We start from the raw sequence: 26,015 nt of genomic DNA on the forward strand, positions 1-26,015 counted from the left end.
CAGGCAGTGCAAGTTTGAGCAGAGCGCAAGTGGGAGAGGACTGATGGACACTGCAGCTCTCTTGGTTCTGCAAAGAACTGAGACTTTTGGCCTGATGCAATGCTCTTCTGATTGTACCTAGGAAGAAGCCTCAGCAGTGTAATGACATGACTGGTGATGACGCTGAACCTCTCCTCTCCTGCTAAAATGTGCTCAGTTGTGAATGTGTAAACTGAACTTCTGTATCTGACATCCCTCCTGTCCTAACCTGTCACTGCCTTTTTCTCCTCTGACGGTGCCCAATGCCCAGAGGCAGCAGATGTCCAACGGCAGCTCCATCACCCAGTTCCTCCTCCTGCCATTCGCACACACACGGGAGCTGCAGCTCTGCTACTTCTGGCTCTTCCTGGGCATCTCCCTGGCTGCGCTCCTGGGCAATGGCCTCATCATCACCAGCACAGCCTGTGACCAGCGCCTCCACACCCCCATGTACTTCTTCCTCCTCAACCTCTCCCTGCTGGACCTGGGCTGCATCTCCACCACTGTCCCCAAATCCATGGCCAATTCCCTCTGGGACACCAGGGCCATCTCCTACACAGGCTGTGCTGCACAGCTCTTTTTCTTTCTCTTCTTCATTTCAGCAGAGTATTCTCTCCTCACTGTCATGACCTACGACCGCTACGTGGCCATCTGCAAGCCCCTGCACTATGGGACCCTCCTGGGCAGCAGAGCTTGTGTCCACATGGCAGCAGCTGCCTGGGGCACTGGGTTTCTCAATGCTCTGCTGCACGTGGCCAATACATTTTCACTGCCCCTGTGCCGAGGCAATGCTGTGGAGCAGTTCTTCTGTGAAATCCCCCAGATCCTGAAGCTCTCCTGCTCACACTCCTACCTCAGGGAAGTCGGGCTTCTTGTGGTTGCTGCCCTGATTGCTGTTGGCTGCTTTGTTTTTATTGTGGGGTCCTATGTGCAGATCTTCAGGGCCGTGCTGAGGATGCCCTCTGAGCAGGGACGCCACAAAGACTTTACCACGTGCCTCCCTCACCTGGCCGTGCTTTCCCTGCTTCTCAGCACTGGCACATTTGCCTACCTGAAGCCCCTCTCCATCTCCTCCCCATCCCTGGATCTGGTGGTGTCAGTGCTGTACTCGGTGGTGCCTCCAGCAGTGAACCCCCTCATCTACAGCCTGAGGAACCAGGAGCTGAAGGATGCTGTGAGGAAGCTGGTGACCAGATGTGTTTCAGCAGATATACACTGCTTGCTTTACCCTGGAAAGGGTTTCCAGTGTAGGTCATGACAGGACATGCCTGTCTTTCCTGCTTTACATTTGTTTTCCTATTTCAATCTGTGATGATGTTGTCTTCATAGAAATGTCAGTTTTCATCTCCTAATTAAGTTGCCACTCGTGTTGTGTGACCCATAGACTTTGTGTCACTCTGGTCTCTGATTGTATTTAAGGGAAATAAATGATCCTGCAGCAACTTCTTCTCTGTGATACGTCCTCACATGTCAGGAATGAAGGGGAATGAAAGCAGCTTTCTGTCTGCTCCAGCTGTGGGATGGCTGCTCTGTGCCTGCAGCAGGAAGAGCTCTTGGGGAGCCCAATGAATGGGGCTGTTGTGCTGGTGTGGGGAGATGGGATGGCATAGGGGGGGGGGGGGGCTGCAGAGCTCTCAGGGTGTCCTGGGCAGGGGAGCAGGGGACACAGGAGTCCCTGTAGGGAACTCCCCTACAATGGCCCAGGCTGGGGCTGCCAGGCTGAGAACAGCCCATGGGAAAGGTCTGGGTGGGCAGGAGCTGGACAGGAGGCAGCAAGGGAGGACAGCAGCATCGCGGGCTGTATGAGCAGGAGCACGGCAGGAGAACAAGTGAAGGGATGATCTGGAATCCTCCATCCAGGTTTCAGATCCCCAGTTCAGGAGTGGGTTTAGTAATGGGCCCTCAGGTCAGGAGATACTGGAGCACGGTGTCTGTGGGGAAAGTTTGGGGGAGCTGGACTTCTCCAGCCTGGAGAAGGGGAGGCTGGTGGGGACCTGAGATCTTGGGAAGGGAAGGCTGTTGGGGACTGGCTGCCTGTAGCGGCAAGGAGGACATGGAGAATACAGAGCCAGGCTCCTCACCATGGTGCCTGGTGGGAGGACAAAAGGCAGTGGGGGACAGTGACAGAGGAGAGGTTCAGCCAGGACAGAAGGAAACCTTGTTCCCATCAGCTCAGGCAAGTGCTGCATCAGGTCACCCAGAGAGGCTGTGCAGTCTCTGGCCTTAAGGATTGCCAACTCAGACTGAATCAAGCCTTGAAACACTTGCTCTGACCCTGCTCCTGGTGGGTTTGACTTGAGATATCCTGGGGTCCCTTCCAACCTCTGTTCACTTCTGATCCTACAATGATGGGCTTATGAAGAGTCACAAAGATGCTCTAAGGGCTGGAACACGTCTCCAATGGAAACAGGCTGAGAGATGTTGGTCTTCAGCCTGGAGAAGAGAAGGTTTCAGGGAGACATCTTAGCAATCTTCCCGTGTCTAAGCAGGGCCTACAAAGAATCTGAAGAGGGGCTTTTTATGAGGCTGTGCAGTGACAGGACAAGGGGGAATGGCTTTAAGCTGAAAAAAGGGAGATTTAGCTTGGACATTCAGATGAAGTTGTTCCCTTTGAGAGTGGTGGGCCACTGGCACAGGGTGCCCAGAGAAGCTGTGGCTGCCCCATCCCTGGCAGTGGTCAAGGCCAGGTTGGATGGAAGTCAGCTTTGCTCTGAAGCAGTGCTTTGTCCACCTCTGATGTTCACAAGGGATGACAGATGAAATCCTACTACATTGTAAAGTTCACTACTTGTACTCATGACTCAAGTGAGTCTGGGCTGCACCAGAGAGGCTCAGCATGGCCTTTGAGTCATTTGGACTGTGTTATTTATTTACTCTCATAACACTTTTAGGGGGGGGACGGGACTATAAAACATTCTTTGTATGACAAAAAAATCAGAACAATATTGAAACAGGGAGAAGTTCTCAGCTCCTTAGTGCAGAGCAAGGAGGGCTAGTGTCCATCAGTCCTTTCCCATTTGCCCTGTGCTTACAACACTTGTATATGATGCCTTCACACACAAATTGATCTTAAGAATCCCCACAAACACCTGTCCTGTGCTGAAAGCAGGGGAGCACGGTTTCAAAGAGAAGATCACGGAGCTCTCATGGAGAGAAGCAAAGGGCTGTGGGCAGCAGAGCACGGCCAGCAGCCACCTCCAGTGGCAGACCCCAAGAGAGCTGCCTGAACGCACCCTCCCCAGGGCTGGGCTGCACTTTCCCCCCACTCCCTGCCCATGTCTCTGCTGCCTGGAGCTGTCCTTGCCAGGAGCTGCTGCTCTGTGCCCAGCTCTGCTCCCTCTCAGTGCTCCCAGAGCCCATGCCATGGGCTGTGTGCTCAGCTCTGCCCTGCACGCTGCTCCCAGCAGCAGGGCTCTGCCCAGGGGCATCTCTGCCTCTGCAGGAACCTCACACCTGGCACTCAATGGATCCATCAGTGGTGAATGGAGAAACATGGTCAGCCCCTGAGGAAAGCCTTGAGAGCTTCTTAACTCTTCAGTTAGTTACTGGTGGCAATGAGCAGTGTGTAGGGAGGTGAGAGAGGGTGGAGGGAAGTCAGCAAGAAGCAAGGCGATGGTTCTGGGCTTTAACAAATCCTTACAAGCAGGACAAAGCCCAGCAATGGGGAGCAGCTGGTATCTGTAGGTGGAGGAGGAGTAGGTGCTCCTGGAGTGTGGCTGCAGGCCCTGGACAGACTAGAGGCTACCTGAGAACTTTCCCTCATGGGAACATGCCTCAGCGCGGCACATGGGGAATGCCCACTGCTGGGGGTGCCTGAACGCTGCTCATCATGCCCCATGAGCCCACCTTCCTGTCTCCCTCTCCTGCACTACCCAAACTTGCCTGGAATGCAGGATCCATCCCTGAGCCTGGGGAATGCAGGAACCTCCTGCAGTGAGGTGTCGCTGCTGCAGGGGAAGTGAAAAGCTTCTGTGAGACATTTGTGAGTGCGGGCATAGAGTGGGGTGTGTGCAGCAGAGAGGGTGCTACAGGCAGGAAGCTGTCCGAGATGAGGTGCCCTGTCCCCAGAGCATGGGGTGCCTTGCACCCAAGGACACCACCTTTCCTTTTGGCTCTTGCCAAGAAGTTCTCAATCCAGACCATTGCCTTTTCCCACTGCTCTCCCATGGTGCTTAGTTCTCTATACTGATGGCATCACCCATTCCTCTAGAAGCCTCCTTTAGATCAGCTTGCTGAGGGATATTCAATGCATCTCTTGAATTGACACTGTAGTAGCAGCCTACAACTACTTGTAATGTGGCTGTTGAGATGATGGAGGTTTTCTTGCTAGGAGGAAGAGAAGGAAACCTCTACAAAGTGCAGCCTGGAAGGTTCCGATTCAAAGTTAGGAAAGAGAAATATCTCTCAAAAGGTGGACTTGTGGTGCAAGAGGTCTCCCAGAAGAAGTCTGGCTCAGCCCATGGCTTTGTGTTTCAAGGAACAGACAGCCATGGGTGCAGAGATGAGACTGAAGATACAGAAATGCCAGGTGAGAGCTAGGTGGGAAAGCAAGATGGGGGTCAACAGCCTGAAGGGAAAGAAGTGCAGGCATGGGCCAGTGAAGGACAGCCTGCAGCAGAAATGGCTGAGGATTCTGGCATGGCTGGAAGGCCCAAAAGAACAAAAGTCCTCTGTGCCCTGGGCTATGGCAGTTGCCTCTTTCATCAAGACCTATAAGGAGACCTTTCCTTCTCAGGATTTCAGGCTCTTCCCTAAGGGCTGCAGTCAGGGCTTGGCCTTCTCACCATCAGACACCTGCATTTTGCCTTTGTCTCCCTGTAATCACAGCCTGCAGTTACTTGCTTTAACAAGTCCCTGGGGAGGCTTTGCCAGTAACAGCCCTCAGTGGGGCCCATTAATGCTGAAGGCACTTGGGGCTTTGTTTCTGAGTTGGACTTCCTGAGAGGTTTCCTCAGCCCCTGAGGTTCATGGACTCAGCCCAAATACACTATGGGGCTCATTAGAACCTTTGGGTTTTGTCTTTTGGATTGCACAGCACATTGGAGGTTTCTGAGTGCAGGAAGATTGCAAAGAACAACTGATAAAAGTTCTTGTCAAGTGTTTGTTTTCATACTTTCAAGTTTAGAAATTCCTGTGCCTTCTGGAATGCCTGGCACAGGGATCACAAGAACCTGCCAGGGCCCAGCCGCCTTCTGCAATGCCTGGTGAGCTTCTGTGATCCTTGCCGGAGCCAGGAAGGTCCCCTTGTGCTCAGCTCCCAGTGACAGCACCAGCAGCTGCAGTGCCCAGGGGCTGCTCCTGCCCTGACACCTTCTCAGCACCTCTGACATCAGCAGCTCCTGCACACAGAAGGTTCCTGCTTTGCCCCCAGCACCTCTGCAGGCAGAACTGAGCTCCAAGCACATGAACAAGCCCAGTGCCTCCTCCTCACCCATCCATCCCCTGCTCCTACAGTTGGGATGGCACCAGCACAGCTCCTGACAGCTTCTCCTCCCTTCCCAGCACGCACCCACAATGTGTTTGAGGCCAACACTAAAACAGGATTGCAAAGTCAAAGAACACGGACCTGGATGTGCAGGGCAGCCACGACAGATGCAGCCTCCCGAGGGAGGAGTCTGGTTACTGTAGGGCTCTGGCTCCTTAAATGGCCCACGCTCACCGTGGGGGCCCCATCACAATGGGTGTCTCCACAGATACCACCACACCTTTGTGATGGCTGGAGAGTATGGAACTCTGTCTGGGGACAGGTGAGCAGCCAACAGAGAGTTTGTGGGTCAGGGTTAAAGGGAATATAGCTCTGGGAGACATTACTGTGGGGATCTCTTACAGACACCTGATCAAGGAGAACCTGTGGATGAAGCACTCTATAGACAGATAGGAACAGCCTCACGCTCACAGGCCCTTGTTCTCATGGGTGACTTCAACCACCCTGACATCTGTTGGAAGGAGGGTATGGCCCAGCACAAGCAATCCAGGAGGTTCCTCGATTGTGTAGAAGACAACTTCCTTCTGCAAGAAATAGAAGAACCGACAAGGAGAGGTGCCGTGCTTGACCTTGTACTCACCAACAGGGAAGGGCTCGTAGGAAATGTGATGCTCCAGGGCAGCCTTTGATGCAGCGATCACGAGATGCTCGAATTTGAGATCCTCAGGACTGTGAGGAGACCGTGCAGCAAGCTCACTGCCCTGGACTTCAAAAGAGCAGACTTTGGCCTCTTCAGGAACCTGCTTAGGAAGGTTCCATGGGATCCAGCCCTAGAGGGCAGAGGGGCCCAAGACTGTTGGTTGATATGCAAGGATCACCTGCTACAAGCTCAGGAGTGTTGCATCCCAACCAGAAGGAAGTGCAGCAGGAGGGCCAGGAGACCTCCTTGTTTCAATAAGGAGTTCCTGAGGAAAATTCAAACAAAAAAAGGGGCTTCTAAAAGGTGGAAGCAAAGACAGGCATCCTGGGAACAATACAGGGATGTTGACCGGGGATATAGGGACCAGGTTAGGAAAGCTAAGGCCCAGTTAGAATTCAACTTGGCTAAGGAGGTTAAGGATAACAGGAAGGGATTCTACAGGTACATAGCAAATAAGAAACAGACTAGGGTAAAAGTAGGTCCCCTCAGAAAGCTCTCAGGAGAACTGGCTACACAGGATTTGGAGAAGGCTGAGGTTCCCAATGACTTCTTTGCCTCGGTCTTCACTGGCAAAGGCTCTGACTGCACCACCCAAGTCTCAAAAGGCAGATGCAGGGACTGTGAGAATGAAGACCTTGCGCCCACTGTAGGAGAGGAACTGGTTCGAGACCATCTTAAAAATCTGAACGTGCACGTGTCCATGGGTACCGATGTAATCCATCCATGGGTCCTGAAGGAGCTGGGGAATGAAGTTTCGAAGCCACTGGCCATCATATTTGAGAAATCCTGGCAGTCAGGTGAAGTTCCCAAAGACTGGAAAAAGGGAAATATAACCCCCATCTTCAAGAAGGGGAAAATGGATGACCTGGGGAATGACAGAGCAGTCAGTCTCACCTCTGTGCCTGGCAAAATCTTAGAGCAGATTCTCCTGGAATGCATGCTAAGGGACATGAATATCAACAAGGTGCTTGGTGACAGCCAGCATGGCTTCACTGAGGGGAAATCCTGCCTGACCAATGTGGTGGCCTTCTATGATGGGGCTACAGAACTGATGGTCAGGGGTAGAGCAGTTGATGGCATCTACCTGGACTTGTGCAAAGCATTCGACACTGTCCCACACAACATCCTTGTCTCTAAATTGGAGAGACATCAATTTGATGGATGGACCACTCGGTGGATAAAGAACTGCCTGGATGGCCACATGCAAAGCATTGTGGTCAATGGCTCAATGTCCGGCTGGAGACCAGTAACGAGTGGTGTCCCTCAGGGATCGGTGCTGGGACCGGTCTTGTTCAACATCTTTGTCGCTGACATGGACAGTGGGATTTAGTGCGCCCTCAAGAATTTTGCTGATGACACCAAGCTGTGTGGTTCGGTTGATACCCTGGAGGGAAGGAATGCCATCCAGAGGGACCTCGACATGCTTGCGAGGTGGGCTGATGGCAACCCCATGAAGTTTAACCATGCCAAGTGCAAGGTCCTACACCTGGGTGGGAGCAATCCCAGGCACAGCTACAGGTTGGGCAGAGAAGAGATTCAGAGCAGCCCTGCGGAGAAGGACTTGGGGTGTTGGTAGATGAGAAAATGAACATGAGCCGGCTTCAGTGTGTGCTCACAGACCAGAAACCAACCGTATCCTGGGCTGCATTAAAAGGAGTGTGACCAGAAGGTCGAAGGAGGTGATCCTGCCCATCTACTCTGCTCTTGTGAGACCTCACCTGGAGCATTGTGTGCAGTTCTGGTGTCCTCAACATAAAAAGGACATGGAACTGTTGGAACAAGTCCAGAGGAGGCCACGAGGATGATCAGGGACTGGAGCACCTCCTGTATGAAGATAGGCTGAGAAAGCTGGGGCTGTTCAGCCTGGAGAAGAGAAGGCTGCGTGGAGACCTCAGAGCAGTTTCCAGTATCTGAAGGGGGCCTATAGGGATGCTGGGGAGGGACTCTTCATTAGGGACTGTATTGATAGGACAAGGGGTAACGGGGTAAAACTTAAACAGGGGAAGTTTAGATTGGATATGAGGAAGAAATTCTTTCCTGTTAGGGTGGCGAGGCCCTGGAATGGGTTGCTCAGGGAGGTTGTGAATGCTCCATCCCTGGCAGTGTTCAAGGCCAATATGAATGGAGCCTTGGGGGATACGGTGTAGTGTGAGGTGTCCCTGTCCATGGCAGGGGGGTTGGAACTAGATGGTCTTAAAGTCCTTTCCAATCATAACTATTCTGTGATTCTATGATTCTATGAACTTGCCTGATGATTTGGAGTCTTGGCTGAACTTGGCCCAGGTCTCTGTTCCCGCCTTACTGCTCTTGCTCAGGTACTGTGGGATGGTCCCTGCACACCATGATGTTCCCCTCTGGCTCTGTTTAAAGAGATTAAAGAGATAAACCTCTGTAGTACTGGCCAGGTTTCTGCAAATTAGAACCTTTCTCTGGCTGCACCCAACAGCCCTGCCAGTGCTCACTACTCTGGCAGTCACTCTCCATTCAGACCTTGTCCCTGCATGGGCAAATTAAGAGATAGTCTTCTCAGTGAGGCAAATGAGTAAGCAACTGAACATTCTATTCAATGTTATTCTCTGGTCATTAGTATCTCCTCCATTTCAAAATAAATTAGAATTATGGTCTTTAGTAGATGAGCAGCACTTTTGTTTGGAAATGGGTTTCAAGTCTTAGTAAAGACTCTTTAATCTTTCCAGCTTCAATGTTTCTTTGCTTTGAAGATGCTGAGGTGCCATCTCTAAGAAATGCTCTTTCTCAGTAACTTCAGAGCAGTTTCTGATCTTGTTCTAGTCTGTCTCCCAGAAGACAAGCCATCTCAAAGGTTGAGGAATTAACAGCTCCAGATGTTTAACTTGTGAAATCACTAAAGAAATTCTTCAGTTACATCTGAAGGGGAGAGGAAACAAGATTGCCATGGGTGATGTGCCCAGTGAGGCTGCTGGCATCGTATCCCAACCATCTAAGATAGAAAGTAATAACCGGTAAAGACAGGAGTCTCTGGTTGATGCAGCCAAACATTGACACCCAACACCCTGTAGAACTGAACAGAGCTAAAAAGGAGAGGTGGAGAATTTACTTCTCTGAAGCTCTGATTTATAAAGCAAGCCAGGAGGTGAGAAAATCAGTTTTTTCTCAAGATAGAGATGATTCTGTGCAGTACAGTCATGCAGATCCATACATTGAGTCCACCAAGTCTGTGTGTGTCACTTGTAATACCAGTTTTACACATTTTATTTGTATTCCTCTGCCACACATATATATATTTACACACATACACATATTACGCATATTGGAGCTGAGGGACAAGGTTAAGAATCTTGCAAGAAAAGTGGGTATTTATCAGTGACAAAAGTGAGAATTGAATAAAGCTGATGGGTGTTTCCTGTGAGGAAAAAGAAGCCTGGGATAATTCAAGGTAACTGACTTCTGTGTAGGAACTGTGAAAGAAGATGTATAAAGTCATGAGGATTAGAGGAAAATCCCATTAGTTTAGACCTGCTTACTTGATGTATTCATGTCCTGCATGACACAAGTCTTGCATGTTGCCAGTGGTTGAGCAACCTCCTCACACACTTCAGCAAAGCCCCCTTCACCTCCTTATTCCTCAGGCTGTAGATGAATGGGTTGAGCATTGGGGTGACCACGGTGTAAAAGACAAGAGGCCACCTTATCCAGGCTCCTATGGCTAGAAGAAGGTTGCAGGTACATGAAGAATCCTGTCCCAAAGAATATGGAAACAGCCCTCAAATGGGAGGCACAGGTGTGAAAGGCTCTGGCCCTGCTCTGTGCTGAGCACATCCTCAGCACGGTGCGGATGATAGAGATGTAGGAGAGCAAAATGACCACACTTGTGCCCATGATGCTGATGGTGACGAAGGCAAAGATGAGCATCTTGCTGCTGTGGGTGTCAGAGCACAGGAACTTTACTACAGGAACTTTGTCACAGAAGAAGTGGTCAATGCGGTTGGGACCACAGAAGGAACCTCCAAACACGCACCATGTGTAGACGATGGCACTGAGGAAGGCAAATAGGTAGGATGATGCTACCAGCTGCCAGCAGACGCGTCTGGAGATGACGGTCACATAAAGCAGGGGCTGGCAGATAGCAACGTGCTGACATGGGCATGGACATGGCATGTGGGTGCTTATTTCCAGCTTATTTCCATTTATCTCACCATTTAAGTAAATAGGACTTAAGAAATGTACAACACCCCTTAATTCTGAATCTGATGAGCCCTTGATGTGCCCAAATACTCCTTACCACTGGGTGGTCTCAGCACAGTTCATCATTCTCAGTTATGAATTCTATTGCTTACAATTCCCTTCTTTGAAGTGAAATCTCTTGCGAAGCTGCAGCCTGGGGAGGGATTCCCCCTAATATTCAAAGCTGGAGCTTGAGACCTTGATTCCCACCAGCTTCTTCTCTTTGAAAGGCACAAACAAATGCAATGAATCTTTTGAAACCTTTTTTCTGACTCTTCTTGAGCAAGCAAACGTAAAAATACACTTCCTCTTCCTCCCACCCCAGCAGCTTTACTAAACAGCTCACAGGTAAGAGTGAAGAATTTTATTGGAGCTGAGGGACAAGGTCCAGAATCTTGCAAAAAAAAAAAAAAAAAAAAATTCATCTTTATCAGTGTCCTGGGTTTAGCAGTAGCAGTCATTTTTCTCCTTCGTGGTAGCTTGTGCAGTGCTGTGTTTTGACTTCCAGCCTGGGAACAGTGCTGGTGATACCAATGTTTTCGGTTGTTGCTAAGTGATGTTTACCCTGACCAAGGACATTGTGAGGCTCATGTTCTGCCAGGGAGGAGGGGAAGCTGTGAGGATGCAGAGACGGGGTGCCTGACCCAGGCTAGCCAAGGAGGTGTTCCGTACCACAGCACGTCATGCTCGGGGTGGGGGGTAACTGGGAGTTACCTGGAAGGACACAGGCTTCCGAGTGGGACTCATTTCTTGGCCCGTGGTATTGTATTCTCTTCCCTTGTTATTTTCTCTTATCATTGTTGTCGTTGGTGGTAGTGGTGGTGATTTGTGTTGTACATTGATTGCTGGACTGCTCTTATCTCCCCATGGGAGTTGCACTCTTTCAATCCTCCTCCCCATCCCTCCAGGAGCGGGGAAGGGGAGAGCCCTGGGGTGGGGTGGGGCCTCGCTTGCTCTCAGCCCAGCACCACTCACTGGGAGTGAGTGAACAAGCTGTCTGGCTAGGGTATAAACCACGACAATCAGTGACAAAAGTTATAACTGAATAAAGCTGATTGGTGTTTCCTGTGAGGAAAAGAGGCCTGGGATAATTCTGGGCAGTTTCTTCATATAGGCTGGTGACTGCAAAGTAAATTGGAGTTTGAGGTTCCTTCTCCTCTTGATTTCTTCCAGGGAAGATGTGAAGGCTGGGTCCATTTCTCATGCAATACTGTCACTGACTTTTGTTCAGGAACTGTGGTAGAACCTACATAAAATCAGGAGGGTTAGTGGAATATCCCAATGTTTTAGTGTCTTATAGGCTTTCTCACTTGACATGAAATCTTCATGTCCTGGATGATACAACTCTTTTGTGTTGTAAGTGGCTGAAAAGCCTTCTCCCTCACTCCACCAGAGCCCTCTTCACCTCCTTGTTCCTCAGGCTGTAGATAAATGGGTTGAGCATGGGGGTGACTACGGCATAGAAGATGGAGGCCACCTTATCCAGGCTCCTGTGGAATCCTTTGATGGTGACCAAAGCTTGTTCATGTGCCTTCCTAGTGATGGCTGAACCTGACCCCGATTCAGGGATTGACTTGATCTGTGTTGGCTTGGTTTGGCTTCGTCTTGGACCTCCTCATAATCCCCAACTCGCTTGATGCTCTGAAATCTTGGCTGAACTTGGCCTAGGTCTCTGTTTCTGCTCTGCTTCTCTTGCTCAGGTACTGTGGGATGGTCCCTGCGCACAATGGTGTTCTTCTTCAGTTCGGTTTAGATTAAGGAGACAAACCCCTGTGGCACTCCCCGTGTTCCTGCAGAATAGAACCCATTACCCTCTGCCCCCAACAGCCCAACCAGTGCTCACTCCTCTGGCAGTCCCTCTCCATCCAGACCATATCCCTGCATGGGCAAATTAGGAGATAGTCCAATCAGTGAGGGAAATTAGAGTAAGAAATTGAATATTACATTCAAGTGTTATTTTCTGATCCTTTGTGCTATCTCCTTTACCAAGTATAATATTAGGTTTTTAGTGTTCGTTTGATTGGCAACACTTTGTTTTGGCAGTGGCTTTGGCATGATGTTTATCTGCTGATTTTGTCCCAGAAGACTTCAGGGCTTCATTTGACACCAAGGACTTTCGTTTCCCCACCTTATTTCTTCTCCTTACAGACCTGGTTTTCAATGATTTGCAAGTCTTGCTTTGTTTCTACAACGGGCTTGTGCTACAATACCGCAGACAATCTGATGTATCTGCTGTATGTCATTATGTATCATTTTTTCCCCTTCCTGTTTGTCCTTTAAGCTATATACTGCATATATTTGACAAACTAGAAGGGAGAAAACAAGGCACGGTGAAGGTTTTTAAGGAAGCCCTCCAATTTCAAAGGCCTCTGATCTTCCTTGCTTTTCAGCATTTAATTGCATTGATCCTGGCTCCTTCACTGACCACAAGTATAAGACCCTTTTGCCCTGGATCTAAGTCACCATCAACAGGCTTAATTTGTAAGTGACATAGACAATTTAGTTCTCCCTGGTGTGCTTTAGCATGAGCTGGCCATGGGCATAGAATGTGGGTGCTTATTTCCAGCTTATTTCCATTTATCTCACCATTTAAGTAAACAGGATATAAGATGAATGCAAAACACCCCTTAAAATGAATGGGATGAGTCTTTGATGTGCCCAAATACTCCTTACCACTGGGTGGTCTCAGCACAGTTCATCATTCTCAGTTATGAATTCCATTGCTTACAATTCCCTTCTTTGAAGCGAAATCTCTTGTGAAGCTGAAGCCTGGGGAGGGATTCCCCCTGGTATTCAAAGCTGAAGCCTGGGGAGGGATTCCCCCTGATATTCAAAGCTGGAGCTTGAGACCTTGATTCCCACCAGCTTCTTCTCTTTGAATGGCACAAACAAATGCAATGAATCTTTTGAAACCTTTTCTCTCTTTTTCAGCAAACAAATGTAAAACTACACTTCCTCTTCCCTCCCACCCCAGCAGCTTTAATAAAGAACTCACAGGTAAGAGGGAGGAAATTTCTAACAGCTGAGGAACAAGGTCCAGAATCTTGCAAGAAAAAGACATCTTTACCAGTGACAGAAGTTATGACTGAGTAAAGCTGATTGGTGTTTCCTGTGAGGAAAAGACGCCTGGGATAATTCAGGGCAATTTCTTCATATAGGCTGGTGACTGCGAAGTGAAATGAAGTTTGAGGTTCCTCTCCTCTTGGTTTACTTCCAAGAAAGAAAAAAAGTGATTTGTGGGGTTCATTTCTCATTAAATACTGTAATTGACTTTTGTGCATGAACTGTGGAAGAAACTACATAAAATCATGAGGATTAGAGGAAAATACCAATGTTTCAGTGCCCCATAGGCTTTCTCAAATCACATGAAATGTTCATGTCCGGGATGATACAACTCTTCTATGTTGCCAGCTGTTGAAAAGCCTTCCCCCACACTTCACCAGAGCCCCCTTCACCTCCTTGTTCCTCAGGCTGTAGATGAATGGGTTGAGCATGGGGGTGACCACGGCATAGAAAATGGAGGCCACCTTATCCAGGCTTCTGTGGCTAGAAGAAGGTTGTAGGTACATGAAGAATGCTGACCCAAAGTATATGGACACAGCCGTTAAATGGGAGGCACAGGTGTGGAAGGCTCTGACCGTGCTCTGTGCTGAGCACATCCTCAGCACGGTGCAGAGGATAGAGATGTAGGAGAGCAAAATGACCACACTTGTGCCCACCACATTGATGGTGACGAAGGCAAAGATGACCCTCTCGCTGTTGTGCATGTCGGAGCACACGAGCTTTAGCACAGGGACGATGTCGCAGAAGAAGTGGTCAATGCGGTTGGGACCACAGAAGGAACCTCCAAACACGCACCATGTAAAGATGATGGCACTGGGGAAGGCAAATAGGTAAGATGATGCTACCAGCTGCCAGCAGACACGGCTGGAGATGATGGTCACATAAAGCAGGGGCTGGCAGATAGCAACGTGCCGATCATAGGCCATCATGGCCAGGAGGTGGCACTCACTAATAGCAAAGAAAGCGAACATGAGGAACTGCATCATGCAGCCAAGAAAAGAAAGGGTTTTGTCCTCTGATAACAGGTCTGCCAGCAGCCTGGGGGAGATGACTGTGGAATAGCAGATGTCAATGAAGGCAAAATGGGTGAGGAAGAAGTACATGGGGGTGTGGAGGCTGGGAGACACCCGAACCAAGATGATAATGCCAAAGTTCCCCACCAGAGTGACAATGTAAATCAACAGAAACAACACAAACAGAGGGGTCTGCGCAAGAGGGCTGTCTGTAATTCCCAACAGGGTGAATTCAGTCTGGGTCTGATTTCCTTCCATGACCTGGTGCTACCTGCTGAGGCAAAAGGAAGAGAAACATAACAGTTTTTAGAAGTGGAGATTCATTTTTGGACCATATTTGACTCCAATCAATCACATTTTTAAGTGCCACATTTTGGTTGAATTCATATATTATGCTATCTTTTTAACCAAAATCATATGGTTTTTTGGTCTTCACTTAGTGTATTTATAAAGGAACAGGAAGCACACTGAAGCCACAAATGACATTTTTGGTTTTCTATACTGGAACACTTAAAACGATGGATTTATTTAGGCACTTTTGGACCATATTGTAATTCAAACAATGACCAGTTTAACTGCTACATTACTGTATATTCCACATATTTTCTAACCCAAATTATATATATTTTATGTTATACAGTTGAGGTATCTTGAACTGGGACCGCATTCTAGGAACAAACAGTATTTTCAATGCTAGGACTCTTAAAACTATGGATTTATTCAAGCGCATGTGTTTTCAGATTAAAGAAAAAGAATCAGATCTTTCTTCACTTTCACTCTTCAGTTTTCAGAGTTAATTTGGTCAGAAGACACCTGAAAACCTCATAGTAGCGCATGTAAACCAGGGGGATAGAAAGTCCCAGTCCCAGTGAAATCCAGCTTACACGTGAATGAACTGCACGCATTTTCCCTTGCCTTTTAGTTATCATTCCAGTCACCAAATCACATTTATCAAACTATTTGACTTTATTCATAACAGATAAAATTCACATGATTTATACCTCTCTGAGCTCCAGCACAATGAAGCATCCTAAACCTATGAGCATTAAGCTGCTTGCATTAAAAAGTTGATGTTACAATGTGCTTATTTGTTAGTGACTATATTCTGCTGACAATCTGCAATGCTGCATTTCTTTATAACAAAATAAGATTCATCCTCATTTAACTCTTGAATAAATCAGTGCATCTTGCTTTAGCAGCCTCTGTAAAAGAAACACAACCTGCATCAGACATTGCTCCCTCTTATTATAAAAAGAACCCACATTGATAAGGCTGTTTTCTGACACAGCTTTCCCAAAGAGGACCTGAGGACATGAAGAAGAAATACCACTGCTTCAATGAAGGTGAGGCTCTGCTTTGTGTTGATGTTACCTCCTGTGACTTCCTTCTGCCACTGAGTGATGTGAGCCATGGGTTAATCCCCAAAGCAGCAGAGAACATCTATGTGCCGGCATCAGCTCTGTTAAGCACCCGATGTGAAGAGAGGTGAACTCCTTCAGACTCCAAGAGCCCAGCTTGTGGTGCTGAGGCTGTAAATACAGTTGCATGTGCTCTGCTGGGAGGAAGCCTCCAGGGTGCTCATGACTTACCTGAGGAAAACAAAGAGAAGCAAAAAGCAAAGGGTATGAAATCACCTCTGAAAGGCATTGTGGTGCTTGGGAATCTGAGAGTGGATGACCCAAGCCTGAGCACAGCTACACAGCAACAGTGCTGAGCAGCTCATAGGATGCTTCTGGCATACTTGTGGACTATGCAAAGGTTTTGGTCTCACCTTGGCAACAGAATGAGGAGGGATTTAGAGACATTCCTGATCTTACAGAGGGTCCCTAAATACAACACGAAGAGCAAGTGACTCCTTCTCTGGAGCTGCTGCTGTCCCTCTGTGCACACTTGCGTGCCCAGTTTTCCAGCCCCAATAGGATTATCCACATGTAGTGCCTGGATGGCCAACACCTGAGCTGGTGCTTTAGGGCTTCCACTGTATTGAAGGGTGAGAAATGGGCATTTGAAGCAGTGATGAATTGTCCCAGGGTGAGCTAATAGGCCTTTATCCACCTGAGCAGCCTCAGCTGGGGCTTCATCCCTACCCTCCACCCATTTACCCCTCATCTCTATTTAAGCTCAGCCCAAGGTTTTTGCACTATGCTTGAGAAATTCTGGTTTCCAGTTTAGCATTAGCTGTGCCCATCTATGGAATCCATTGATGGTGATCTGAGGTTGCTTGTGGACTTCCCTAGCAATTGCTGGACCTAAACCTGACCAGGGGATTGACTTGACCTGTGTTGGCTTGGTTTTGGACATGCTTCATAGTCTCCAACTCGCCTGATGCTCTGGAATCTTGGCTGAACTTGGCCTAGGTCTCTGTTCCTGCTCTACTTTTCCTGCTCAGGTACCATGGGATGGTCCCTGCACACAGTGGTGTTCTCCTTCGGTTCAATTTAGATAGATTAGTCCCTATGGCACTCCCCATGTTCCTGCAGAGTAGAATCCATTACCCTCTGCACCCAACAGCCCAGCCACTGCTCACTCCTCTGGCAGTCCCTCTCCATCCAGACCATATCCCTGCATGGGCACAATAGGAGATAGTCTATTCAGTGAGGGAATTAGAGTGATCAATTGAACTTTATACTCGAGTGTTATTCTGTGGTCATTAGTATCACCTCCATTTTCCAAATACAATTGTAGAATGATGTTTTTGAGTAGGTGGTTTGGTAATGGGTTTCCAGTCTTAGTAAAAACTCATAAAGCTGTCCAGCTTGAGGGTTTCTGTAGTTACAAGGTGCTGAGATGTCAGCACTAAGAGATGCTCTTTGTCAATAACCTCACAGCAATTTCTGATTTCAGTGTATTCTGGCTCCCAGAAGACAGCCCATCTCAGGGGTTGAGGCAGTAATAGCTCCAGATGCCTGACTTGTGAAGTCCCTTAGGCAACTTTCCAATTATATTTAAAGGAGGGAGAAAACAAGACTGGCATGGGGTGATGTGCCCAATGAGACTGCTGGCAGCTTATGTCAACCATCTAAGCTGGAAAGCAATAAATAGTGAAGACAGGAGCCTCTGGGAGACACAGCCATACATGGACAGGCAACACCATGTAGAACTAAACAGGGAAGGAAAGGAGACTTGGAGGATTTCATGGAATGGTGAAGCACAGCCTCATAGAATCACAAAATTTCTTCTCTGAAGCTCTGGTATATAAAGCAAGCTGGGAGGTGGAAAAATACTGTAAAGACAGAGATGCTTCTGTGTAATAGTCATGCAAATGGGCAAGGAAGATCTGCTTAGAGGCAATGCCAAAGGAATGTAGCAGTGATTGTCACAGGAGCTTAAATTGCCTTTTCTCTTTGCAAAGATCTCCTTGCTTAGTGGTAATGGTTATACTGGGACAAATATAAACATGTACAGAAGAAATGTCTAATATCTTATGTATTTACCCCCTCTCCTGACACAATCCTTTTTGGGGATGTATTTTATCCTATTTAAGAGATCAGCATAGACAATTTCAATAGGATATGCTCTATTTGTCTGTATTGTTGCCTTTCTAGTTCCCCTCAGCAATGATAAGGTGCAGGTTCTGTCTTTGAATGATTTCCTTGGAGAAAGGAACAAGAGGTAGGCACGATAATAGCTCAGCCTCAAAGAGGCTGGGTCTTCAACAGGAAACCAGAAGTGGCATCTCAGGTACTGTTTTGGGGGATGGTGGTGGAACTAGTTTTAAACTCCTCTCAAATGTCTGTGTTTGAGATACATGGTTATGTTATAAATCCTTTCTAAATGGAAGTTTTACTTCCTGACCTTAATCTGGCAGGAAATCAGTTGCTTGAAAGTATTTGCTGTTTGCTTAAGATGTAAGTTGAATGATAGAAATTAAAGGGAAAAACACATTTTTAACAAGTCACCAGTGAAGCTGGAAGTTACTGGAGAAGCAAAGATAAATTCATATGCCCGTCTCTCTCTTCTAGGTATTTATTCTGAGATGAGAGCAGTTATTGAGATGCAGTTTAGCCCCAAAGTAGCCACTAACCTTGTTATTAATCAGTTGTTTTTAATGAAAACCAACATATTGCTTTTATTTCTGAGCACTTAGACTAAGGAGCAACAAATTCAGACTCTGAGCTACCTGGGGTAATGAAAAGAGTCTCTGGGACATCTTCAACCTGAAAAGCAGCATGAAAGTTAATATTTCTTTACCCTGTATTATCAGAGCAGTCAACCTGAGCTGCTCTTCCCTTAATGTGGGGAAAACTGCAGGCAGATGGAAACATAGTGAAGACCACGGTGATGTCCAAGGGAAAACTTGTTTTGTTGGCTTCAGACTTCCTTTGAAATCAGTGTGTGAAGATTGAAGATACATTCAAAGCTTGGTTTAAGAGCTTGAGTAGTAGATGTAGTCAGTGACTCCCTGCATGGGCAGGTGGTTGTGGACCATCTAAGCATCCTGCCAAGGTGCCTGGCTGTGTTTCATTAGAGAATGTCTTCATTATCTACAGAGAACAGGCTTAAACCCCACTAATAGTTAAGCAAGGGATTAAGCCATCATAACCAAGCCCACGGAAACCACCCTGCTGCCTGGGAGCTGGGAGCCTCTTGGACACTGATGGCCTGGGAAAACTGGACTACGGTGACAGAGTTTGTTTTCAAGGGGTTCACAGATTGCCTCGACTTCCAGGTTACCCTTTTGTGCTTTTCCTGCTCATCTATGTCACCACCGTGATAGGAAACCTTGGCATCATTGCTGCAGTCTGGCTCGATTCCCAGCTTCGGAGCCCCATGTACTTCTTCCTCAGCCACTTGTCCTTCTTGGATCTGTGCTACTCCTCCGTGGTGATACCCAAAATGCTGCTGAACCTCTTGTCTGAAAGGAAGAGTATTTCTTTTGCTGGCTGCTTCCTACAGCTCTATTTCTATGCTGCTTTTGCAATCACAGAGTGCTACCTCCTGGCTGGGATGGCATATGACAGCTATGTTGCCATCTGCAACCCCTTGCGTTAACCCATCCTCATGTCCAAGAACGTCTGTGTTTCCATCTTAGGTGGGTCCTATGCAGTTGGGCTTTTTAATTCAGCTGTCTCCACAGGCTTTGCATTGAGGGTGTCCTTCTGTGGCCCTAATGTCATTGACCACTTCTTCTGCGATGGGCCACCACTCTCAAAGTTGGCTTGTTCTTATACTTCCCTCAACCAAGTGTTGCTGTTTGCTATTGGGGGCTTCAATGAGGTCACCACAATATCAGTCATCCTCATCTCCTATGGCCACATCCTCTTCACCGTCATGAGGACAGGCTCTGTGCTGGGCAAAGCTTTTGGTACCTGTGCATCCCACCTAGTGGCTGTCACCATCTTCTATGGGACCCTTATCTTCATGTACCTACAGCCCAGCTCCAGCTACAACGTGGGCAGGGACAAAACAGTTTCTGTCTTTTACACCACGGTGACCCCAGTGTTGAACCCTTTCATCTACAGCCTGAGGAACAAGGAGGTAAAGAGTGCTCTGAAGAGAACAGTGGGGAGAACGATTATTTCCCTGCCGAAGTGGTAAATGGTTTGACACTTAGTGATGGGAGTGGGGTTGGTGTTTTTGAGTCTTTTTGAGGTTGGAGAGAAGCTGTGATGATACTTCTATATATTATTGTCCATTTTGTAGACCAGCTTTATCGATGTGGGAGTAATTTGCTATACATTTGCCTCTTGATTGTGTATTTCATAACAGGAGAAACACATACTCACTGAAGAGCCACCAAAGGTTGATTTGTGATGAAACATGCTAAAATGTCCAACTTGTTCCTGAATATTTGAAGGCAAGAATGTGTTGGATTTTCCTATGTACCTGCCATTGCTTAAGCAACCCCAAATCGCTTCTTTCTTGAAGGGAAATATGATGACAAGGCTCAGTCCTGTTAAAATAACCCATTTATGAGATTTCTGCTGAGGACTTGGACTAGTTTCTCAGCTGTCTTTTCAAGAGCCCACTTGTGGTCTCTTACAGCTGGGACACCATTCACCAGTATGGTGGACGCTCTACCAAGTGCTGTACCTCTTCCAGCCATGAGATGTGATCTATGGACTTAAGGTGAATTTCAGTGCTTCCAGGTAATCCCCATGACAGATGGGAGCATGCAGAAGAACTCACAGAGCAGACCAAGGAGGCTTGGAGGAGAGAGGAGGAAGAAAAGTTTCCTAAAGCTGCAGGAAACAGGGAAGCTGGAGAGGAGCTTCTTGGAATTTTCTTCCCTGATCAACGACCCATCAAAGAATGTTCAAAGGTATTTGAAGATTTCCCTGCTGCGCTTTAATCCTTCAAAGTGCTTTTTATAGTGAAGAAATACTTCAAATGATTTTGTTAATATACAGAGCAAAGGATTGGACAGTGATGGTTCCTAAATGTACTGTTGAGTGGAATTGTTCAATACGTATATTCAAACTTAATGTACAGTAAAGCCATGCTGCGTTTGTTGCAATAAAACACATTTCTATTTTTATTCTCTTCTTTTTTTCTCTAAGCATGTAGTTCTCTGTATCCACAAGACCATTAGTTGTGGGATTTCACTGGCCAAAAATGGAGTTTAATAAGTAGACATTATATCTGATCTCAGTCTCCCTCCTTAGAAGGAACTCAAATGGCTCAAGTGAATGATGGTGCATAAAGATATAATAACGATATGTAAAGATATCAGCTGCATATAGAATGTATATCATGATTCTGATATATTTAACTTCAGGCCATCTGAATTTCAGGTGGATAAGGCCCACCCAGCATATGGGTCATGGCACTTCCTTAGGTCAGATTTCAGTTCTACGTAACTTCAATGTATTTTTTATTTGAAACTTCCCCTTTCCATTACCACCGTCATTATAAGAGGAAAATTAATAGGCTCAAAACATCCTTAGACACAACAGAGCTGATACAAGACAAGGAATTTAGTGATAAACACTTTGAAGGTTTATACCTAATAAACTGATGACTCTCTACCTGCTTTCTACAAGTTGTTTTTCCTCCTTGTCATGCTGTTGTAAGAAGCAAAATAAGTTTATTCTGGCAATAACTGGAATATGTGTTTTTAGTCACCTTTTCAGGGAAGGGGAGGGTGTTTTGAGCTGTGCCTGAAGTGGGAACAAACAGGAATCACTGGTGAAAGTGTTGGCACAGAAACTCCTCAAATATAAACCCTGCTGTTAAAATATTGCCATTTGTAGAAGCTAAACCCAACCAAACACTTGTCTGGGGTCAACACAGCTGTCTGCATTGCTCTTCTCCATCCATATTCGGGTTTGTTAATGCAGATTGTTGCTGGTTGTGCTTGTGACATTGATGCTTTCCTCCAGAAGCTCATGGGTTCCAGTGAGTCCTGCAGCATTTCTCAGCCATTCCTTTGGCCAACTGAATGGCACCACTGGAGTTCACAGACTGGAAGATAACCTGGGACACCTATAGCTCATGTGTTGGTCTGTATGTCACGCTGATGTGGAGCAAGGTGAGCCCAAACCCATCTCATTTGCCCATCTCTCAGCCAGTCCTTTAGGCTCTCAGGGATACAAATCAGTAGCCCAGTGACAGTCTCCCCAGGGAAGTGGTGGATTCCCTCCCATTGGACACTTAAGCTTCAGCTGGAGAAGGTGCTGGAACATCTAGCTTAGATCAGGCTTTGCCTAGAAAGGTTGGACCAGATGATCCTTGAGGTCCCTTCCACCCTGGTGTTCTCTGGTTCTGATGGAAAACTTAGCCTGTTCATGGGACCATGTGTGGGTCTTCTCTGGCCATGGCAAATCCTCCTTTGGGCTACACAGACTCTATTGATCCATCCAGTTCCCCCTGAGATATCATAGAATGTATGGACACAGGTCTGGCAGGCATGGCTTGTGTCCTTTAGGGTAGCCAGAGGGATGTATGGTAAGTCTCTGATAGTCCTGGACACCCACGTCTGAACAGCTGAGCCACCACCTTCATTTCTCCTGACTGCAAAGAGACTCTTGGCAGTTAGCTCATATACCAATGCTTAATGCTGTTGGCAACTGATGGATGAATAAATCCCACTTATGGATCAAATCTGATCCAAATATGGCTCTGTTCATGCTGTCAGTCTGATCTCAAAGCATGGGCTTCTGTTATTTAAAGGGAAAACTTAGCTATATACTGAAAGAAACAGTGTGAATTGTAACCCCCAAAAATGTTCCAGGCACTGGAAGAATCTGGTGTCTATTGAGTGTGTTGAGCAGAGGCAAACGACACTGAAGTTACCATGAATATACTATCGGTTTGCTGCTACACCCCTCCCGAAATGTTGTAAAAAGAACTGGATTAGCATCATCCCTTTTCAAAAGAGGTTGTAGTGGAATGGGTTTGGTCTTGCAATAGAGGTGGAGCACTGGAATGACTTGTCTCTGTGCAAAAAGGAGTCAAAAATGGGTAGCTGAGATACTCTGGAAGTACCTGGAGCACAGTAAAAAGGTCTAAGGGACCATCAGTCATGTTCTGACAAGTTGCTCCTAGATAGACCTGTCGCTGGTGGCTCTGATGGATGCTCCCAAGCCCATCACAGAATCCCAGCCTGGTTTGTGTTGGAAGGGACCTTAAAGCTCCTCCAGCTCCAACCCCTGCCACAGGCAGGGACCCCTTCCACTGGAGCAGGGTGCTCCAAGCCCCTGTGTCCAACCTGGCCTTGAACACTGCCAGGGATGGGGCAGCCACAGCTTCTCTAGGCACCCTGTGCCAGTGCCTCAGCACCCTCCCAGGGAAGAGCTTCCGCCTAAGAGCTCATCTCAGTCTCCCCTCTGGCAGGTTCAAGCCATTCCCCTTGGCCTGTCCGTACAGGCCCCTGTCCAAAGCCCTTCTCCATCTTTCTTGTGGCCCCTTTAGGCACTGGTGCTTATCATGATGGTTATGGTATGTTTAAGGAGCCTTGGAAAATAAGAGATGAGCAAACTCACAAGGACAGATGAACCTAACCACTGGCCCTGAAATAGTGATATTCACTTTAAAATGTAAAGAATATTTCTACAAAGAAATATTCTGTTGACGGAGAATGGATCTTTGCTGAGTCTTCTGGTCCTGACACTCATCTGGTGGGGTAAGATTTTAATTCTCATCTTTAATCCTGTAAAGATTTAGTTGTTTTATTCTGAACCTTCATGTTATCAGGGACAGAAACCTGTAATTCACACTTTTTTTTTCATGAGGGTGAGCAGCTTAACTTAGTGCCTAACTTAGACAACCAGAGTTGAGTGAGTTTGGCTTAGCAGAGCTCAATGGTCTCATCATGGTGTTGATTCCTCCTAATCGTATATTCTCTTAATAGTACTAAGGGAATAACATCTTCAGACCCAAATTTTGCTCATGGTCTCCTGGCTTCACCTCCCCAAGGTTTCCAAGACTGTAATATTAAACTCTTCATGTCCTGAATGAGTTTTAGGGTCATGCAGCTCCCCTTCCCTTCTCCTTCCTTAATTCCCAGCAAATTAAAGGCTCTTTTTCCTTCATCTCAATGACTTTTCCAAAACCACCCAAGGAAAGCTACAGTGCTTTTCGTCTTATATGAGTTAAAGGCAGAAGCTGCTTCCAAAATCAGTGCTGTCTTCAGAGAAACTTGATCACAGGAGATCAAGGGCAGAGCTGATGGCTTGGTTTGTGTCACATTGATCCCTCTCTGCTGCTGTAGCCATTGGTCTCATCAAACCGTAGGTACCAAAATGGGATTGAGTGATACAAATGAATCTGCTCAGAGGTGTTTGGGGAAGCTGGGATGCTGTCACTTCAGAAGGGGCCACCTCTTTCCTTGGGCTGTGTAAGAGGTCAAGTTTAGAGCAGATGGCCACAGAGCAGTCCATTCCACTCTAGCTCCCTGGAAATGAATAGTGGGGATGCCCTCGGTGCACAGGGTGCTAATTGTCAAGTTATCCCATTCCAGTTCAAATAAAGGCATGGTTTCCACTGTCCTGTATTTTCCAGACTTTTTTCCTTCCTTGCCAGATACAAAAGCCCAGAATGGCAGAGCAGAATCACACCTCAGCAGCAGAGTTCATCCTCAAGGGTCCCAGTGACCAAGTGGAGATGAAGGCAGCCTTTTTTGTGCTGTTGCTGCTCATCTACACCATCACCCTTCTGGGCAACGCAGGGATAATTGTAGCCATCCGAGGTCACCCGCTTCCTAGTTCGCTGCTTCCTAGGCAGCCTCTCCATTGTTGACATCTGCTTCTCCTCCGTGGTAGCCCCCAGGACTTTGGTCAACTTCCTATTGGAGAAGAAGACCATTTCCTTTGCTGGCTGTATGGGTCAAGGTTTCTTCTACATCGTCTTTGTGACAACTGAGTGTTTCCTGCTGGCTGTCATGGCCTATGGCTGGTATGTGGCCATCTGTAACCACTTGCTCTACTCCTCTGTCATGACTCAGAGGTTATGTGTGGGGCTGGTGGTAGGGTGCTATATTGGGGGTGTCCTGAACTCCATCATTCAGATGACCTTCATCATCAGGCTGCCCTTCTGCAGCTTCAATGTCATCAATCACTTCTTCTGTGATGTTCCTCCTCTCCTGGCTCTGTCCTGTGCCAGCACATACATCAATGAGATGATCCTCTTCTCCTTGGCTGGTGTCATTGAGCTCAGCACCATCTCTGCCATTCTGGTCTCCTACGTCTTCATCTTCTTTGCCATCCTGAGGATCCGTTCTGCTGAGGGCAGGAAAAAAGCCTTTTCCACCTGCATGTCCCACCTGATTGTGGTGACCATGTTGTATGGAACAACCATTTTCATGTATTTATGCCCTAGCTCTAGTTACTCCCTGAACACTGACAAAGTGGTCTCTGTTTTCTACACGGTGGTGATCCCCATGCTCAACCCCCTCATCTACAGCTTGAGGAACAAAGAGATGAAGGATGCTCTGTGGAGAACTGCAGAAAGAATCACAGTGAGGCTTTGAAAACCCTGATCCAGGGATGTGGGTAACATGAGGCTTTGTTCCAGAGGCTGTGGAGCCTCCACCCATGGACATGTTCAGAAGCTGCCTGAATGAGGCCAGGAGCAACCTGATGCGGCCATGACTAGCATGACCATGACTCGTCACTGATGTGACTATGACCAGCAGGACATAGTTATTGCTCAGAAAGGACATCTAGGAGGTCTCTGTTCCTATGACCGGCAAATTATACACATAAACATATATGTATATGTGTGTATATATATAAAAACACAATATTAAATGCATCCTAAACTATATATTTATATATAACACAATATATTCTTGTGTTAAATGTCAACACCAACACAGACGATACAGATTTTGCTTGCCTCAGTTTAGCTGGGGTCTCAGTGATTTATGGGCTGGGTAGGGGAGGCAGCTCCTACGAAAAGGTTTTCCCAGGAAGGATGGAAACCCAAGATCTAAATGGATGAACTGATCTTTTAATGCAGTTATGGAGCAATGGGATATCGTGCGTGAGCCAAGTGAGTGAAATGCAAATTCTACAACAGGTCTGTGTTTGGAACCAGGCTGCTGAGTTAAATCACAGTCAAATTGGGCTTTGCCACCTCTTTTCAGGCAGCTGTAGAAATTCACCCTTTCATTTTTCCTCCTCAAGTTCTGCCTTTCTCAAAGCCTTTAAGA

General features: G+C 47.2%; 3 protein-coding genes and 2 pseudogenes across 5 annotated transcripts in view; 4 read left to right on the top strand and 1 right to left on the bottom strand.

Annotated features, from left to right (window-relative positions):
* The window catches only part of LOC133283275 (olfactory receptor 14C36-like), a 538,687-nt gene that overhangs the window by 329,392 nt on the left and 183,280 nt on the right, over positions 1-26,015 (top strand). The gene's annotated exons all lie outside the window — the stretch shown is intronic.
* Positions 96-1,198, top strand: LOC133283303 (olfactory receptor 14J1-like; the record flags this gene model as incomplete). Its single annotated transcript, XM_061479987.1, has 1 exon — positions 96-1,198. A coding segment is annotated over exon 1 (900 nt), but the record flags the coding sequence as incomplete, so codon positions are not given.
* Positions 13,721-18,851, bottom strand: LOC133283289 (olfactory receptor 5AP2-like). Its single transcript, XM_061479977.1, has 3 exons — positions 18,797-18,851; positions 17,100-17,149; positions 13,721-14,659 (listed from the first exon to the last, which is right to left on the bottom strand). The coding sequence occupies exons 1-3, from the start codon at positions 18,849-18,851 to the stop codon at positions 13,721-13,723; spliced, it is 1,044 nt and encodes a 347-aa protein (XP_061335961.1).
* Positions 19,020-19,960, top strand: LOC133283290 (olfactory receptor 5F1-like; annotated as a pseudogene).
* Positions 24,401-25,331, top strand: LOC133283291 (olfactory receptor 5G9-like; annotated as a pseudogene).

This window comes from Pezoporus flaviventris, unplaced genomic scaffold (assembly GCF_033815535.1).
Source record: "Pezoporus flaviventris isolate CSIRO_AGI_PZ_B2104156 unplaced genomic scaffold, CSIRO_AGI_Pfla_v1 ptg000160l, whole genome shotgun sequence".
NCBI lineage: Eukaryota > Metazoa > Chordata > Aves > Psittaciformes > Psittacidae > Pezoporus > Pezoporus flaviventris.

Bases quoted from the DNA above. Each gene is read 5' to 3' on its own strand.
- LOC133283289 (XM_061479977.1), bottom strand. From the start codon at position 18,851: ATGGTCCACAACCACCTGCCCATGCAGGGAGTCACTGACTACATCTAC. The intron at 17,150-18,796 runs GCTCTTAAACCA...GTTTTTACTAAG, and splicing joins TGACTACATCTACTACTCAA to ACTGGAAACCCATTACCAAA. The intron at 14,660-17,099 runs GTATTTGGAAAA...AATCAGACCCAG, and splicing joins AAAAACATCATTCTACAATT to ACTGAATTCACCCTGTTGGG.